This window comes from Atheta coriaria, unplaced genomic scaffold, assembly GCF_025399875.1.
Source record: "Atheta coriaria isolate IRGN ID8LTWV9N9 unplaced genomic scaffold, Caltech_Dcor_3.1 hic_scaffold_7_pilon, whole genome shotgun sequence".
In the NCBI taxonomy this organism is placed as follows: Eukaryota; Metazoa; Arthropoda; class Insecta; order Coleoptera; family Staphylinidae; genus Dalotia; species Dalotia coriaria.
The window spans coordinates 7,503,793-7,522,299 of NW_027045449.1; the positions used below are offsets into that span (position 1 = coordinate 7,503,793).

The following is an 18,507-nucleotide window of genomic DNA, read 5'->3' on the forward strand; positions in this document are numbered from 1 at the left end:
ACCAAATATCAAACCAAGAAAAACAAAAATTTTTATAAAAACTGTTTGTGAGAAACTCCCTACGACGATTTTCTCTTATTATGACAAGTAAACACGGACAAAAATGGTGATACAAGCTTAAAATAAGCACATAAAATTTTTAAACCAAAGACTATATAGATAATATAGAAGCGTGTGATTTGTAACGTTAACAATGGGAGCAATTATGAAATATAAACCTCGTTTGTCATTTCGTATACTCTCGACGATAAATTTTCCTTCGAAAACTTTCTATTTCATTCCATTTACTTGCAAGATATTTGTAATAGAAGAAACTTTTGGACCACACAAAACAGGTGATGTATTGTTATTGGTAGCTTGTCTCTAACAAGATCACATTTTTGTTTTAGTTTTTATTCACATCATATTTCGATATTTAAACAATCGATTTATTTGTTGGTCGACTTACCCAATCAATATATCATCGACGCAATAAATTTAGTTGTAAACGTGCGTGGCATCGTCGTCGACATCGTCTTTGCGCATTTCATTGACGTCTCTGTCCCAATCGCTTCAACGTTTTGCTGTTTTCGATGGGACTGAAACGTATCACGTTGTCCGTCGTGCGTGCCCAAAACTCACTCCCAAATAAATCTTGAGCGACGACAAGAATCGTAGCAAAAAATAAATCAAACATTGCATAATCAATTTGGGAGTATTTCATTAATTTCTGCTTCAATTGAAGTGCGAGCCCAAAAGCAAACATAGTTCTGACTCGCTAAACTCGGACACGCTGCACAAAACAGAACAGAAAATATCAATTGATTGGATCATTCAATGAAATATTCGTACGATGCTTTGATTATCCGTGCGGTTCAGAGATGCAAGTATAGATTATTCGATAGATAGATATGTAGATAGATCGGATAGAAAATTGTGCAAGTTATTCTTTATTGTTGTGCGCTGGTTGCAGCCACGATGTAGAATTTCAATCACGGTATGAACGAAAGTCGCGGATTGTTGAGTGAATTTAAAATTTTAGTCCGCGAGCACGCCGATCACATCAAAAGCAATGTTTGATTTACATTCAATTTGGTTTTACTATTTATATTGTCCCCTATTTAACTATATTTACGATAAATTATTTCAATAGCACATTAAAGTATTTGAAAAAAGTCGAATTACGTAGAATCTGGAAACAAATAATATATTGTCCAAAATATTTAGGTATTCACTAGTTAAATACAAGTTAATCAATTATGTGCGAAATAAAGAGACACTTTTTATGAATATTGTAGATTTATCTAACCAATAACATTTTTCGTGTGCCATAGCATCAACTTCCTTTCACCAGACTAGACTCCAAACAGAATTCAGCAATTCCTTCATCTGCATAACGTGCAAATACCTGTCGCATTTCTCTCTGTCTCCATGCTGGCTTTTTCCAACTTGAATAATATACAATTTACCAATATCGGTACAAATACTTTAAGGCATTTATTGCTTTATTGCTTTGATATACATAACGTGTCACTTACACACAACTCGAATACGCCAGCCATATCTATCGGAATGTTTCGCCTACAACCGAGCATTCTTTACATTTACAACAACTTAGCGTTTCTTGTGTGTTGTGCGCTACTCGTACTCGAGCTATTATTCTTGGAGCAGCGCGAATTTGATAAAGTCATTTGGCAAGCCGGTGTGTGTTTATTCACGGACAATAATGATCTATGCATTAATGGGGATATGGTTCAAAGACCCGGCTTTAGAAAACGCAGCGCTCGAAGCGAGAACATCAAGCGCGGACAGAAGACAACGAGCCAAGTGATAAATGTTAAACGCACAGGTTCGGATTGTTTCACACCGAGTGTTACGTGTCAACCAAATACTGAATCACACGTAAAGAAGAGGAAAAAAACGAACCGAGGCATAGCGACCAGGATATCAATATTATGCGCGTTCGTACGAAGATGTGTTGTATTAAGAGAGAATTAAGTCCACGCTCACGTCTTCGGCTTCATCCGCAAGCGCGAGCCCAAGTCCAAGGAAAACTAGTAAATCACCCGGGCTCGGGAGTTGGCAGATTGGAATTTATGTGCCTCCGATCTGCGTGATATGCGTGTCTTAAATCACACTTCCATTCCATCCGCATACACACACACACAACCCAACAACAACCGGCCGCGCGCCATCAGCATATTGTGGATTGTGGCTGAAACAGTGCTTTAAAAGAGATTACTTGTTCGATATGTTGACCGTTTCACCCGCGCGCCGCTTTTTTACTGGAAGTTCTTCTCGAGTTATGCGGTTCGTTTCAACTGCGACTTTAGCTCGATGTTATCAGATTCCTCAATAGCTTCATCTTTCTTCGACATACATTGATTTCAAAATCCTTCTAGCACATAATAGCTAATAATGTCTCACGCACGCGCTCACGCTTGTGCTGCATTGAAAATTACTCGCGTAACACGCGTTTTATTTGATTGGCTTTGTTAGAAGAACGCGGCAAGAAAAAATGCCAGTTGACGAAGAAGTAGAGAAGGCAATTAAAATTTTACGGGCATGTCATTTGTCAGTACGATTTTAACGCGCATCTTCTTATTCCTGCCGGAGTATCGGCAAAGCAGGTAACGGCCGAAGAAAGAATCGCCAGAAGTCCGGTTTTAGCATGCCTGCTTATTACGATACCGGTAGCAAATAGATACATATCTTATGGCATATTAATGACCATACTGAACACAAGCCTCGGGCGCTGTATCATTCTCTGATATGCAGAACAAATTCACGCACTATCGGTACAATGCTCGTGTATTGACAAATTTCAATCCAATTATATTCATTTACGCGTTATATTTCATATTGGATTCAGAAACCCACGTTATATTTACCTAGATATACTTAAAAACGTTTGCAATAAACTGCACCAATGTTTAATATGATAATCGACACGCATGATTTTATTAAATGTTTACCTTAAATTTTGATTTAGATTTTTACACTGATTTTTACTATGGAGTATTCAAGAGTACCTACCTTCTTTGTGACTTTAAGGAAAGTGATAAAATATAATCATTTTTTATTACTTCTTTTATTGTGAACTTATTTACTGTCATTTACACTTACCCCACTTGCCCTTGTTCTGTTGCACTGACTCATTAAAAAAAATATTTACATTCTTGATGTCTTCAACATTCACTTCAATTGCTGAGGTACTCATTTGTTAAAATAGAACATAGCTTAAATTCATATTTGGTATAGTTTTCTATGTTTCATCGTGTATGTGTGTGTATGATTTCAATAAGTATCGAATTACAACCAATTTGTAACAATCTGGCTTTGATGTATCGAGTGCTCGCATTGTTTATTCGTTTTTTGTCTGTTTTACTCATTAGATATCCATCGGCAACACCTAATAGCTGCGAGAAAGGAGACACCATATCGATTTACATACTGATACGCCAAAGACGGTGGCCAGCTCACCAGAATACCAAAGATGTAATCGACAAGTTGGATATAATTAAGGAGGCGATAGGAGATCACTACGCGTTTAGTAATTTAATAGAACTTGCTTAGACAGTTATCTACAGCATTATACGAATTATACACATTTTTATAATTATCTTTATAATTACAAACATTTTATAAATCACTTTAAAATTTTGTTTAAATTATTTTCAAATATTGTTGAACCAATGAAATTGGAATATTAATAAAATGCATCATGTAATTTAAAAACACACTATTGACACACACACTATTGACAATGTGGCGTCCTCTTCTGAAAAAATAAGAAATACTAGAGCAGTAAAAGTTACCAGACCTAACGTACCAGCGACCTCTTTGAATCGATGTAATACATAGTACATAATAACACAAACAACACAATTTAAATGATAAATAAAAGCGTTATACTCTTAAACAACGTCGCAAAATTCAATTTTACACTTTTTATTGTTTTATTATATACTATTGAAAAACAATTCTAATTACTATTTACTATTTTAACCAATCAACAAATCTAAAATGAATACCCAATACTTATAACTTATATTTTATAATTTACAGTTAAGTATTATTTTTTGCAAAATGGAATAAATGACAAATATTTTTATAATCCACATCACGGCTGTGATGACTAAACCGCATGACACATTTTAATTCAATTGTTGCTTATCAAAAGCGCGACACGCGATTTATTTATTTGCTTCAGTGTTAATAACATTACAAAAGCGTGACCCTCAGAGATCAACTACGTAAATGATGACCACTGAAATATCGAACGTATCGAACAGTCAGCTCGGACATTTAGGGAGAAATATAAAACGCATGCGTTTGTGTTCATTATCATCCGACCGTTCCCAGCTAGTTAGTGTTGCGCGAAACAAAACAATCGAAACAACTGAACTGAAAGCCTCAGTAAAAGGAATACACTTTGAGCTGTAACTGCAATCTAAAATTAACTTTTAATTACATCAACCCAGTGTAATCGTATTTAAGACAAAAAGGATGCGCATCCAATCTAACCTGCAACCAACTGTTTGTCTGCTTTGTTTACTGCTGGCTGTTGTGATCAAATCGTCTGCAGCCGTTCTAAACCCAGTCGTTTTAATCCCAGGCGATGGCGGCTCTCAAATGGACGCGAGGCTCAATAAAACCGATACGGTGCATTACATCTGCCAGAAAAAATCGGATACATTTAATCTATGGTTGAATATGGAACTGCTTGTTTATGGTGTCATTGATTGTTTCATTGATAACATCAAGCTAACTTATGATAATGTAACAAGGAAGACCACAAATAGCCCAGGCGTTGATATATGGATACCCAGATTTGGTTCCTCAGAAACTGTGGAGTGGTTGGATCCTAGTCATGCCTCTGTTGGGTCTTACTTTAACAAAATCGCTGATATGTTGGTGCTGAATGGTCATACCAGGAATTTGACCATTAGGGGAGCACCTTATGACTTCAGAAAAGCACCAAGTAAGTATATTATACTTAATTAAATTATTTAAAACCAATATTAAATATTTTACAGATGAAAACTATGAGTATTTTGTCCAATTGAAGGCTTTGATTGAAGAAACATATGCCCAAAACAATAATACACCTGTAATTTTAATAGCTCATTCAATGGGTGGTCCAATGACATTATACTTCTTAAATCTACAAACACAAGCATGGAAGGACCAGCACATTAAGTCTATGGTCACACTTTCTGGTGCTTGGGGTGGTTCAGTCAAAGCAGTTAAAGTTTATGCAATTGGAGATGACCTGGGATCTTACTTTCTTTCTGGAAGTGTGCTTAAACAGGAACAAATCACAAACCCAAGTTTAGCATGGCTGCTTCCATCCAGTTTGTTTTGGAAACCTGATGAAGTCCTAGTGCAAACTGATAAGAAGAACTATTCATTATCCAATATCAAGGAATACTTTTAGTAAGAATAAAGCAGTCCCTTATATCTGATATTTATAACTAATCTACCTGATTTTACAGTGACTTAGATTATATGGATGGATGGGATATGCACAAAGACACAAAACCCTATACCTTGAATTTCACAGCACCTGGAGTTGAAGTACACTGTCTCTATGGCACTGCAGTACCCACAGTTGAAAAATTATATTATAAACCTGGGACTTGGCTAGATGGTAAACCTACTCTTATCAATGGCGATGGTGATGGTACAGTAAACGTAAGATCTTTAGAAGGGTGTTTGCATTGGAAAACCCTACAGAAGCAGAAAGTGTATTCTTCACCATTGCCTAAAGTAGATCATATGACTATTTTAGGGCACAAAGATGTATTGAGTTACATACAGAATCTCATTCAAGGATATTCGTATTTTGATTCCGATAAATAATTTTAAAATATGCGTAATAAGGAAAATGTAAGTGACATCACAATTAATACTCAGAGTGTACATATGAAAAATTATATAGATATAGTTTTGCTGATTAACGATCAAAGTAGAAAAAATGTGATAAAATACAAATATGTTAAAGTAGCAACATAGATTTGAAAAAAACTAGTTTTCCAGAGGAGTTACGTTTACATTTCTTCCTATTTACGGCAACTTTTAAATTTACTTATAATTTGGTGTTTTAACCATTTTAATTTTTGATGTTTGCTCAATTATTACTTTAATAAAATTTTGGAAAAGCAATTAGGCGCTACTTGATAACGTACGCATAAATTAATGTATGTATTTCATTCTTTTGCATGGGCCGAGCAGTGTTAATGATACATTTGTTGTGTGAATAAAAAACAATACTAAATAATCTCAACATTTTATGTGAACTAACGAATATTGGAAAGTAATTTGGTGTATTTTATCGCTAAATACTTAATTAATCCATAATCTAAATACCACAGAAACATCACTTACATTTACAATAATCACATAACAACATAATATTGGTATGAAAGAATAAATACTAGAAATGCTTTTCATTACACTACAATATTTAACAATACGTACTTGCGCTTAAAATTATTCGTTAATACTAGTTAAATTATTTATATGCATATGAATAGTTTAATTTGAATGGCATAGAATTTAACTTTTTACAGCAACTATTCTATACATGTGACATAATTCATTTCTTAATATTTGCTAGACCGGTACATCGATTTGCGATTTTTGGGTTTGTATCATTTCTTTACCTTTTGAGACTTAATCTTTTTGCTTACCATTTAGAAACTGGTATAAAATCTGTGATGCATGAGGTGCTTGATGTCGACCGGTATCATGGCGATTTGTCAGGAGCCCCAAATACTCCTAAAAACAATTTCAGTGTCGCTAAATTTGGTAAAAATGTTTCTACTCATAATGCAGCCAATTTAACCAAGAAATATTTATCACAAATTCTTAACTAAGCGCGTTATCGTGACATTTGCCCTCGTTTGTACATTAATAAATTGTTTATTCATAAATATCTTACCTCCAGAGAGAACTCGCTTCGCTGGCTTTCATATAGGCAAGATACGCCACCACTAGTGTTGCAGTCGCGAACAGTATACCATACTTATTGCGATAGTGTAGCATCAACCATTGCGGCATGTAATTGTACAAATTGACCCATCCGTGCTTTTTGCGATTGAGGCGATTGCGCGCTCTCAACTCGTCTTGTCTGCGTCTATCGGCCCTGAAAGATAGCAGCATATACTCACAACTGTGCATACTGGCAAAATAAGCGTTTTTATTTACAATCATAAACTTAAATAACAAAAGAAAAACTGTAGCTAAAAAAATAAAATTAAGACTGCAGTTTAGGACAAAAAGCTAGAAGAAACGCGGCCTACGACCGCGCATATAGTAGAAGCCAAAGTGAAAGCGACTGAGAAAAAATCTCTTGAAAAGTAAAGCAATCTTGCGCAAACTGTAAACAAGGTATACGTACTCTTCCTTAACGCGCTTCTTCACATCCTTCTCAACCTTTTCCGGTGGATATGACTGGTACATTTCCGATGCTCGATGCAGTACGTGTTCGAAATTTAAGTTATCAGGTATTGTGGATAGTAGGCAGTGAATCATTGCCATGTCAGCATCACACTCAAAAATTTCCACTTTCCTTTCCAACACAAGAGCGGCGGCAACATAGAGCGGCATCAATTTATCTGACGCCAAGAAAAAGTCGTATAGCCGCACCACGTCTCTGTATTGATTCAATGAATGACCGAACCACGTTAAGTACCATGGGAGCGCAAACATTGTTCCGAGCATTGCGTTGTCAAGACGGTCATGGAGTTGTTTATCGACTCGTTTAATGAGCGGGTATATGTAATTCAAACGGTAGCTGGTCTTTTCCATTGTAGCTTCCATGCACTCTTCTAAATGATCAGTACTAAGGCGTTCCATTATTCGGAATGAGACAGCTTCGCCAACGACTAGAAGAAATGTTATTGCAACATCATGGTAACCCTAAGAAATAAAAAAAGAAACGTAGTTTAAACTTATTGTTAATTTATTATCAGGTCTTATACACACAAAAAAAACCTATATGTCTTATCATGTATGGTATGGTATATCAATTTCATGGTCAAAAATTAAGATTTTTTTTTAAAGCAGAAAACGATTTACCTGATAATAGCGTAAATTCGGATACTTCATGATAACTCTTAATATCAGCACAGTAAGCTGATCCTGCAAAGCTAATCTTTGTTTGTATGGAATGCCAGGAGGAAATCTTTTTAATGATCTGTTCACATCCAAGACAACTTGGTTGTACTCTGCATGATCAGACAGATCTCTCAATGAGGGCACTTTTTCACTTCCATTTGGATCCACTTCAAGCAATAAAGGCCATACTTGCCTCCTCAAATCATCATTGACTAATCCATACTCTTCTATTGCAAGTTTTCTCCAAACACTTAATGTTGTTTGCTTGCTATGTAAAGCATCTTCAATTTTAGCACGCTTCTTACGCTCCTCCAGACTCTCCGTTACTACAAATTGACTACATTGATATAGATTGTAATAATGAGTATAAAACATCAAACACACCAGGATCAAATTTTAATTCACTTCTGGTGTCTTCATTATCAGAGCCATTGAAATCTTCAGGGTGCAGCATGTCCATTTCGGATACATCGTCCATTGTGTCATCGATAATTTACGCCTTATAAAAAACATATAACTACTAGTAAAACATTATAGTCTAATTTTCGCGATTACTAATGATGGTAATGATGAAACTCTTCAACAAAACACAAATAACCTCAGAAGCAGCTGTCACACTGACAGTAAATGCAAATGAAGTAACTCAAGTGTAACCTTTGACACATTTCGATTTTAAACTTGTTTAATGTTATATAGACACATTCTTACCAACAATTCAAGTAGATAAATCTGAGTATGATTGAATATTATTTGTTGACTATTCAAAATAGTCACCAGCATTATTTATTTATAGAATGCTTTTAACAACTTTTAAGTTTTCGGAATAAACTATATGCAACCACATAAACATCAAAGTAGTTGTGTAACATGTCATAACAGTTTCTGACGTTCTAACCAAAAATTCCATCAACTAGAATTTGGCTGGATTTTATTATCCAAGAAGATTTGCTTAAGATGAGTGCCCCACCGGCTCGTGGTGTTGTAGCCCTTTTCAAACGAGGATGGAATGAGATCCCCGAAGTCATCGGCAGCACCTTCATGGGCTTCGTTGGTATTGGGTTGGCACTCTCAGGCCTAGCCATTTATCAAAAGAAAGATGGTGATAACAGGAAATACAAACTAGAATATACCGTCATAAGGCACGATGATCCAATGGCCAAGTTTGTGCATAAACGAGAATGCGAATAATTTGGGTGTGTATCCACATGCTAGAACATTGTTAATTAGAATATGAACTGAAATGTGTCATATTTACAAAATCAAGTGATTTTTAATATCTACATCTGTAATAAATATGCAATTTAAAGATATCTCTATGTATATGTGATTATAATCTTTTGTTGACACAGTCTAAAACGTATTTTACTACAATTTCCCGATTTTATTCATTGTATTACAGGGATTTGCTAACACATAAAAAAATTCATTATTAAACAATTAATAAGGTTTCGTTTTTCAGATTTGTTAATGCTAGTGCCCATAATGTGAAGAATTAATTTCTCCAGGAATATTTCTGTTTAAATTTCAGTGTAATTTGCAAGCAGTTCTTTGTTATTTATTCAATAACTCACATGAATTCATAGCAGAAAAGCTTATTATATATTAAAGAAATCATTTTTACATAAATGCTGCACTAGTTTTTTTCTAGTTTCCTCGAAAGTCAGTTTACGCTATTTTTGGAATTGCATTCCATCTTAGGCTCGTTGTGTCTGGTAATATCTGTTATTAACTATAGCATTTCAAGAATACACAAGCAATTTGTACAAAGTTTTAAAATTCTAATATTTATTTAAACAACAATATAATAGTTTTATAATAAAAATGATATAAAAAGGCAATTTTAAAGAATTTATGAATTGTTGGAATGGAATTATGCTTAAAGGAAAATATTAAATAACTTTATATAAAACATAAAGTCCAAAATACTTATAAAACGCCAACAAACTAAAAATTAAACAAATTTGTACAATTTGAATCTTAAAATTTATTCCATTGTCAAAACAGAATATATATTATTAGGATCATAGCTTGTTGAAGCAGACGCATCATCTTGGTTGTCTGATTTCTTAGCTTCAATCTTATTCTCAGTGTCAACACTATCATTACTCTTTTGTCGATTTTTCCTCTTCCTGGGTTTCTTATTGCCTTCAGCAATGTTCTCCAATTTACATGTGATCTCAATAGCAATTTGCAGGAACTGATTGAAGATATCCGTACATGCAGCAAACATGTTTTTCAAAAACGTGAGTGGATCCGCGCGCCGTTTGAGCGCAGAAAACACGTTGTAAATAAACGTGCCATTGTAAAAATCCGAAATCAAGAAATCATCATACGGGCACAGTAGAAGTTTGTTTATATATTTTAAGTGAAATAGCGCGCTCTGCAATCTTGCAAAACGATCTATGGTGTAGATATCATAGGACCTCTTTGAATGCGTACTTCTCTCATCCATATAAAAATATTGCATAACTTCTTTAATGAAGTTTAGATATGGTGTTAGCTCCGGGGCGTTTTTCATTTTGCGATTTAATTCTTTCATTGTTCGAACGTAACCAACTTTTTTATTTACAGTGTTTAAAGTGATCCCACTTAAAACAAGTGCATATATATGTATTTTATTCACTTCAGGAAATTGCTTCGCCCAAAATAAAATCCCTATTACGTATAATTTCCAGTCATTTTCAAACTTTTTCAAGAAATCATTCACTTCAGTAGCGTCCATTTCAACAATATCATGCAAGTAACTTTTTAATTCATCAGATGTCATACCCGGGATTTCATTCAAAGTCGGCAGTTGTAAAGTGCAGAAAGGCAATAGAGTGTTCGCAATGTAATTATTCCCTTGTCTCGAAATATAAGTAAGTTCCGTTTTGCACAGACGTTTTTCCTCATCATTGGTGACATTGGACCGTAAAATTTTATGTAAAGCTGATAACAATTCTAAACTTATCGTGTGCGAGTGTGAATGATCGTGATTTTCCATTTGAGGAATAAAAAAATATCGATTGCGAACGGCAATATCCATAAACCAAGCAGGAAATTTGCACGATTGATAGTGATGAACAAACCAATCTGGAAAATGTCCCACAATTTTTTCCAAATTTAACTCTCCAGGTGCAGCTTGAACGTGACTACTTTCTTCGTCTATGAAGTTGGGATCGCTCACGGAACACTCGACTACATCATCCGGAATAGTAGATAAATCAATTTGTGAATCGCGCCTTGCCTTTCTAATGGAGGACTGTGATGTATGTGATTCTTCTATGCCAAAATGTGGCAGTAAATTACTTTTTACACAGTGATAGCCTTTAGAGACTTCTTCCATTTGATCAGCGAGCTTTCGACGGTGCTCACGCTTTATTCTACCCAGAATTTTTTTTGCTGCTGTTTCATATGTTTCATTCAGTAACCATCTATACAATTAAAAATTAATAATTTAACTATCTAGTGCAGGCTCATGTATTCAACTTAACCAAACTTACTTGATAAGAGATTCGATTTTCCTTTGTTGGTCAGAATCCATTCTTTTTCTCTTAACCATTTTCAGTTGTGCATAAAACTCTTTGAACACTCCTGCAGCAATATAATCATTCCCAGCCACCGTTGCCAGCAATGGTAGAACATCCTTATCCATCCCACCAATAGCTCTCAGAAAATTATCAACTTTATACAACCTGCATTCCATAAAATGATAAGTTTTTCCATTAGCATCCTTTTTCATCCTCGGAACCGAATCAAGTCCAGAGAAAGGTATGTACAAAACATCAAAAATATAAAAATCTGAATCATAGCTTAAGATTGGGGCATTAATTGTCTTTGCAAGACATGCCATCTCATAATCAGCCTCGAATTCGCACCGAAAAGTTTTACAACCTGTGCTAATAACAACATCGGAAAAAAGTTCCCGTAAAAATAAAGGGAAAACAGAGACTGATCCCTCAGAGTATGCATTTAGGCGTTTTGTTGCTGAGACTCTGTCTCTCACTCTGTCATAAATTGTCTTTAGTTTCTTGTTTTCATAACAACCGTCGAAGATAACCAGCGGCGTTACGTTACAACGTTGAAAATTTTGGAAGAACGTTCTGACTGTGTTTGCATATTGGTCATAATCACCTCCATAACAATCCACGCACTTGGCATGCCACCGGTAGAGCTGGGCCGCTAAGTTATTACCATCTATTATTAGGTATGTATTGTGCAGTTCAAAATACTCCATGTATTTATCACTATTTTTGGCGATAAACGTTGTTAAACCCCGCACCCCCATTATTTTATTTGTACGTTTATTTCTGCATAAACGAGCACGAAATGGTTTTGAAAATACAAAACTTTAACCTCTAAATGCTTGCGGAAAAAAATAGGTTCAAGACTTGACTACCAAATAGTATTACATATATAGTCTACCTTTAACTCGAGAAGGGAAATGACAAATTAAATTCTCCATGGGGGTTTATTAGTTTGTTGCAGAAATTGTGTCTGCAACATGGGTAAATTCGAAAATTTGGTGGTACATTTTTTTCGGTGTTTTTTCATGGAGTACTTCATGTTATCTAAGTAGAATTACTATTTATAACTGTTAACGCTCTCGAAGGCGTCTTAAGAAACGCAATTTTAATTGCAACGCATTCGAATAGTCCGTCGATAAATTTTTCATAATATAATTTCATAATTTTTGATATTATTATAATTTATATGATTAGCACATGGGAAACCTGCAAAAAGATAATTTTTGTGCTTCGATGTACTGATTTTTGGTAGTTTTAGGTGTGTAGCGGGCGAACGAAATGTCCTAGGGCAACGATTCTTATATCAGATTGTAAGTATTGAATTTGTTTATCATTTTCAGAAATAATTTGTGTGATTAGCACACGCGAGACTTGCAAAAATGTCATTTTTGGGCTTCGATGTGCTAATTTTTGGTTGTTCTAGGTGTCTAGCAGGCGAACAAATTGTCCTAGGACAACGATTCTTTCATCAGATTGTAAGTATTGAATTTGTTTATCAGTTTCATATATAATTTGTGTGATTAGCATACAGGAAACCTGCGAAAATGTAATGTTTGTGCTTCGTTGTGCTAATTTTCGATTCTTTTAGGTGTCTAGCTGGCGAACGAAATGTCCTAGGACAACGATTCTTTCATCAGATTGTAAGTATTGAAATTGTTTGTCATTTACATAAATAATTTCCATGGTTCATACGTGGTCCATACAATGGAAAGTGAATTAAATTAGTTGTTTTAAATATTAGCAGACTCATTGCAGATTTCTTGGTAATTTATTTCAAGTTTTTTGTCCTAAAACTAGAGGGCGATACTAGCGGCTATCTATTATGTTTTGTTTCGCCACAGCGAGATGGCGTTCGTGTGAGCTATCTATGTTGTTTTGTTTCGCAACGTCAGATGGCGCAGCTATCGATTTGTTTTAAAATCTTGTTTAGTTTTTGGTGCACAGAGTTGCGGTGCGCTCGTCACTTTTATACATTACTTTTAAGTTAAACAAAACGAAAAATAACAAAAGTTCGATTTTTGTGCTTTGATCGCTTTAATTTTCGGTTGTTTTAGGTGTCTAGCGGGCGAACGCGATGTCGTAGAACAACCTTCTTTCATAAGTATTCAAATTGTATACCATTGTTATATACAACATTTGTTTTTAATACAAGCGGAATCCACAGATGTGATATTTTTCCGCAGTACGTTAATTAAAATCATTTCTTCCAAATAATTTTGTTTGTGAACTGATAACTGATAGCAATATATTTGTAATAGCATTTTTCTCGTGTGCAGATTGAAGGATGCCCCTCCAACTGCGGGTCGGTTATCAATTCTCTTACCCGCCTAGTCCGGCTTAGTCAGTTGAGCGCTGTCTCGTGGTGCGCACATGTTATGTTCATTAATCACACATTGTGACTATTTTACACGTTTCTTAATATTTTAATTCTGTAGTAATACTAGAATCGGTTGACCATCAGAGACATTTAGTAGTAAACAGCCCAGTGTTGCCCACAACGAATGATTTGAGTGATCCTTTGCGGTGCGTGCGTTGCGTCCGGCGGATATGTTCCGGTGCCTATGGATACTTATTGGAATTTAAATTAAATTTATGTGTTTGATGTGAGAACAAGTTTTCCATTTGTGATATCCGCGTGGAATAGTAAAGTATCATCAATTCTACAATTTGTGGAAACGTGTTTGTGCGCTTTAGTTTTTTATGGATGGAAGAACATAGGAGTAAGTAACATCAAGTAAAATTTTACTTTTATTTAAGTTTTAAAATTTTACCAGCACCATTATTGCTTAATAACAATTGTAAATGTTTCAGCTAATAAAATATAATTTAATCTTACATTATTGTTTAAATACATCCCCAGTGTTTTCTTAGTCGTTTTCAGGATTGGTATTAAGTCGTGTTGCATTGTAAGAGTATAGCACAGTATAATATAGTATAATATAGTATAATATAGTGTTGTGCATGTATGCTGTTGTTTTATTTTATCATAAGATATGAACACATAAATAGAAGAAACAAATAGTACTTTATAAGAAAGCCTCGTGGTTCTCAGGTGTGCAGCACATGCTGCTATACTGTAGGTCGATGGTTCGATCCCAATTATAAAAGGCATTTTTCTCAAATATTAAAATAAAGGATGTAATCTGGGTTGCATATGTCGATTCAGTAAGCTGCAATGCAATATAAATAAAATATTCAGAGAGAGAAGATGCAGAGTTAGGGAAGAAGCCACCAGAAGAGAAGAGGAGAGAGCAGGGAAGAATAGAGAGTAAGAAAAGCCACCCTGAAAGAACATAGGAGGAGGAGTGGCTCGGATTTTTATATTTTTTGACGGCGTGTCGTTATAAGACAGTCTACAGGCTCACTATTTCAGTCCGTCAATTGCTCCCGGCCCGACCTACAGCTACGCTATCTCTTCGCCTCATCCCCAGGATACTCAGGCATATCAACAATTTTTATGGTGGGGGATCATCCCCCGAGTGGGAGAACTCCTTATAAGAACATTCCTTATGAGGACTTGTAAAAATATTTCTAAGTTTTAAGCCGTCTTAAGACAGGCGACACTTAAAAATATTTTTACAAGTTCTGACCTGTACCTGAAATGATAGAAGGGGTACACACAAATCATAGGAGGCACAGTCACTTTTAACATTTCTTTATTGAGCGCTTTATTGAAACATGTATACAATGAAAACCTGGAATATATAATACGAAGCAATATATACGCCGCCATTTTGAATCAAATTATACGAGCAGTATAGCCATATGCATACAGACAAGTACCAAGGGTAAAAAATAACAAAGAAAAACATATAATACAGTAGAATCTTGATAACTCGAACCTTGTTAAGTCGTAATCCTCAGTAAATCGAAAAGATATGCTATTCCCTTCCGCCGAACCCCAAACGACGCACTAACTCGAATTTTTTAGACTCTGTAACTCGAGCAATAAGTTATTTCCCTGTGAGGCATTAGTCGTACATTTTAATACTCAGTAACTCGAACTGCAAATACCTACCTCAGTAAGTCGAAGTTCATAATGTTCTATGAAATTGTGCCTTTTTATGTCGAAATTTGATGAGTTAACTCTTCATATCTCGAAATTCTTGTTAAGTCGAAAACTTGCTATCTCGAATTTTTTTTGGTTTCCCTTGACATTCGAGTTATCAAGATTCTACTGTACTAACAAATTTTGCATAATTTTCGCGAAAATTACGGAAACCTATTATACAGGGTGTTCCAAAAACAATATAAGAACATTTAAAGAGAAAATGCAAAATTCAAGTAGGGAAATATATATCTAAAACCACAATCAAAGTAAAATCAAAGGAAATTAATATACAGGGTGATGTAAAGAGAAAACGACAAAATTTTAAAGAAAAATCCTAAATTTAAGTGGGATGATATATATCTTTCCCCTTTTGACAAATTCACAACGAGAAATTAATATACAGGGTGTTACAAAAAATAGCTACGGAAATTATAATACAAGGAGATACAAAAAGAAAACTACAATATTTTAGAAGAAAATCCTAAGTTTAAGTTAGATAACATATATCTTTCCTCTTTTGGCACACCCACTACGGGAAACCTTAATATAGGGTGATACGAAAAGACAACTACAATATTTTAAAGAAAAATCCTAAGTTTAAATAGGATAACATAGGTACATCTTTCCTCTTTCGACACCACGGGAAATTAATATACAGGGTGTTGCAAAAACTCTAAGTTTTAAAAGTAAAACGCTCAAACACTAATAAATATGGTCCATTAAATGATAAGGAAAATATATCTACTGGGTGATACACAAAGGAAAATTAAGATTTAAGTAGAAAAATGGATGGAAACAATTAACAAGGCGACTATAACAAGATAATATGTATAAGAAGAAAGCCATCAGGAATTTAAAAAAATCAAAATGTTTACCCCGAAAATCAAAGAAAAGTAAAAAGTAAGAAAACATAGAAATAGATCATTTCAAAAATTGTATTTTCTTTGGAAAATAAATCATAAAGCGGAATTTTATTTTAAATCATGTAAAACAACCAGCGATCAGCCCGGAAAGCTGCCAGAGGATCAAGAACGCAGCCCACGGCACGCGACCATCTTAAGCTTTTTAATTTGTACATTAAACAAAAACAAAACAAGGTATCAAATACGTAATGCAAATCAACGGTATTGAAACAGAGACAAAAATTATTTGTAGGCTTAAAGACCACGCAGTTGGAGTAAAAACAAGTAAAGGCAATAATGGATTTGATTTTCAAATGACTTAAGGAATGCGAGAACATACCTTGATGCAAAATTAATTGATGCGCTTTTGGCCTATCCAATAAATAGAAATGATGAAATACGCGTATCATACAAAAAGAGTACCCGACGGCCGACGGAACATCACTCACGTTTTACCTCTGCGTATAAACAATTCGCATTTAACGAACGCCGCACATCACTCGCGCACAATGGAAGGAACATTTCGAAATCTTACGTAATGACGAGAAGAAATTAAGGAACTCATATTATTGTGAAGAAAATGTGCGTGCAGATCACCCAACGACAAATATGAGACTGACGTGATAAGGAAACTTAGTTTGTTTGTAAACACTGACACATTCAGTATGGTAATGCAGAACATGAAAAGAATTGTAGGTACTCTAACAATGCATGGAACTTTTAATTTCGATTAAATTATGAATCGGACACCAGTAACAAAATTATAGATTAAAGCCCTATTGGTGTGTAATCACCCATTTTTTTAAAATTAAAATTGCAAATAGGCCTTAAACGTTCAATGTTAGGATAATAAATACTTAAACAGTTCTTTTAATTCTACATCGATTATTTTCGTAACTTTTTTTCATAAGATTAACCGTTTAGGCCCTATTTGAAAACTTCAGTGAAAACGGCATTCGACACAAAAAAGAAAAATCTTTTGCCTTTTTTATGACGAAATATTTTATTTCAACAAATACAGATTTTGTAATAATTAGAATTTTTGAATTCTGTTTTTGTTATTTGAGAGTACCTATATTAAATTCTAAATTGGAAACATGAAACACAATTGTATATTAAAGCCATTTTGGCATGTAAAATTTTTTTGTATTAAAAGAGCCTAAACCGTCAATGATAGAAAAATAATTACTTAAATAATCAATTAAGAATTAAATTATCTTTCAAAATCCAAAAACAGAATTTAAAAATTCCAATTATTTCAAAAGCTGCACTAGCTGAAAAGAAGATATCATCATAAAAAAAGCAAAAGATTTCTCTTTCTTATTTTCGGAATTAAAAATTGTATCTTGGTGGGTAGTGAGTTCTGCCAAAAAGACCCCCATAGAATTAAGAACGCAACCGACGGCACACGACAATCTTAATCGTTTTAATTTGTACATTAAACGAAAACGAAACAATGTATCGAATACGTATTGCAAATCAACGGTAGGTATTGAAACAGAGACAAAAATTATTTGTGTGGTTAAAGACCACGCGGTTGAAGTAAAAATAAGTTAAATCAATAATGGATTTGATTTTCATATGGCTGAAGAAATGCGAGAACATACCTTGATGCAAAACAAATTTTTGCGCGTTTGGCATATCCAAAGAACATACGAAATAAATATGAAATATGCGTATGATACAAAAAGACAATCCGACGGCCGACGGAACATGACTCACGTTTTACCTCTTCGTGTGTACAATCCGCGCTTAACGAACGCCGCACATCACTCGCGCACAACCGAAGGAGCATTTAGAAACAGTACGTAATAACGCGACAAAATATTATGGAACTCAAAATATTGTAAAGAAAATGTGCGTCCAGATCACCTGACGACAAAAATGAGACTAACGTGGTACACACACCAACAGCGTGGCGACCGCACAAAACTGCAGGAGATAA

The 18,507-nt window shown here is 34.6% G+C and overlaps 4 protein-coding genes and 1 long non-coding RNA gene across 6 annotated transcripts; 3 read left to right on the forward strand and 2 right to left on the reverse strand.

Annotated features, from left to right (window-relative positions):
• Positions 1-4,153: 4,153 nt before the first annotated feature.
• Positions 4,154-6,147, forward strand: LOC135795217 (phospholipase A2 group XV-like). Of its 2 annotated transcripts, XM_065306812.1 has the most exons (4): positions 4,154-4,963; positions 5,019-5,418; positions 5,478-5,676; positions 5,774-6,147. In XM_065306812.1, the coding sequence occupies exons 1-4, from the start codon at positions 4,489-4,491 to the stop codon at positions 5,789-5,791; spliced, it is 1,092 nt and encodes a 363-aa protein (XP_065162884.1). In that variant the 5' UTR covers positions 4,154-4,488; the 3' UTR covers positions 5,792-6,147. The 2 variants fall into 2 exon arrangements, with proteins under 2 accessions (XP_065162884.1, XP_065162883.1); XM_065306811.1 differs by having other exon boundaries at positions 4,155-4,963; positions 5,478-6,147.
• Positions 6,148-6,259: 112 nt separating this feature from the next.
• LOC135795218 (TBC1 domain family member 20) lies at positions 6,260-8,738 on the reverse strand. Its single transcript, XM_065306813.1, has 5 exons — positions 8,488-8,738; positions 8,065-8,429; positions 7,385-7,905; positions 6,926-7,129; positions 6,260-6,762 (listed from the first exon to the last, which is right to left on the reverse strand). The coding sequence occupies exons 1-5, from the start codon at positions 8,579-8,581 to the stop codon at positions 6,744-6,746; spliced, it is 1,203 nt and encodes a 400-aa protein (XP_065162885.1). The 5' UTR covers positions 8,582-8,738; the 3' UTR covers positions 6,260-6,743.
• A 213-nt stretch (positions 8,739-8,951) lies between these two features.
• Positions 8,952-9,459, forward strand: NdufA3 (NADH:ubiquinone oxidoreductase subunit A3). The gene has a single exon (XM_065306814.1). It carries the CDS (start codon positions 9,058-9,060, stop codon positions 9,289-9,291), a length of 234 nt encoding a protein of 77 aa, XP_065162886.1. The 5' UTR covers positions 8,952-9,057; the 3' UTR covers positions 9,292-9,459.
• A 401-nt stretch (positions 9,460-9,860) lies between these two features.
• Positions 9,861-12,370, reverse strand: ast (protein asteroid). Its single transcript, XM_065306810.1, has 2 exons — positions 11,586-12,370; positions 9,861-11,516 (listed from the first exon to the last, which is right to left on the reverse strand). The coding sequence occupies exons 1-2, from the start codon at positions 12,368-12,370 to the stop codon at positions 10,088-10,090; spliced, it is 2,214 nt and encodes a 737-aa protein (XP_065162882.1). The 3' UTR covers positions 9,861-10,087.
• On the forward strand, positions 11,740-13,779 carry LOC135795221 (uncharacterized). The gene is made up of 6 exons (XR_010549045.1): positions 11,740-11,853; positions 12,110-12,289; positions 12,868-12,919; positions 13,033-13,084; positions 13,198-13,249; positions 13,664-13,779. It is a non-coding gene; the product is annotated as an uncharacterized lncRNA (long non-coding RNA).
• Positions 13,780-18,507: the final 4,728 nt, after the last annotated feature.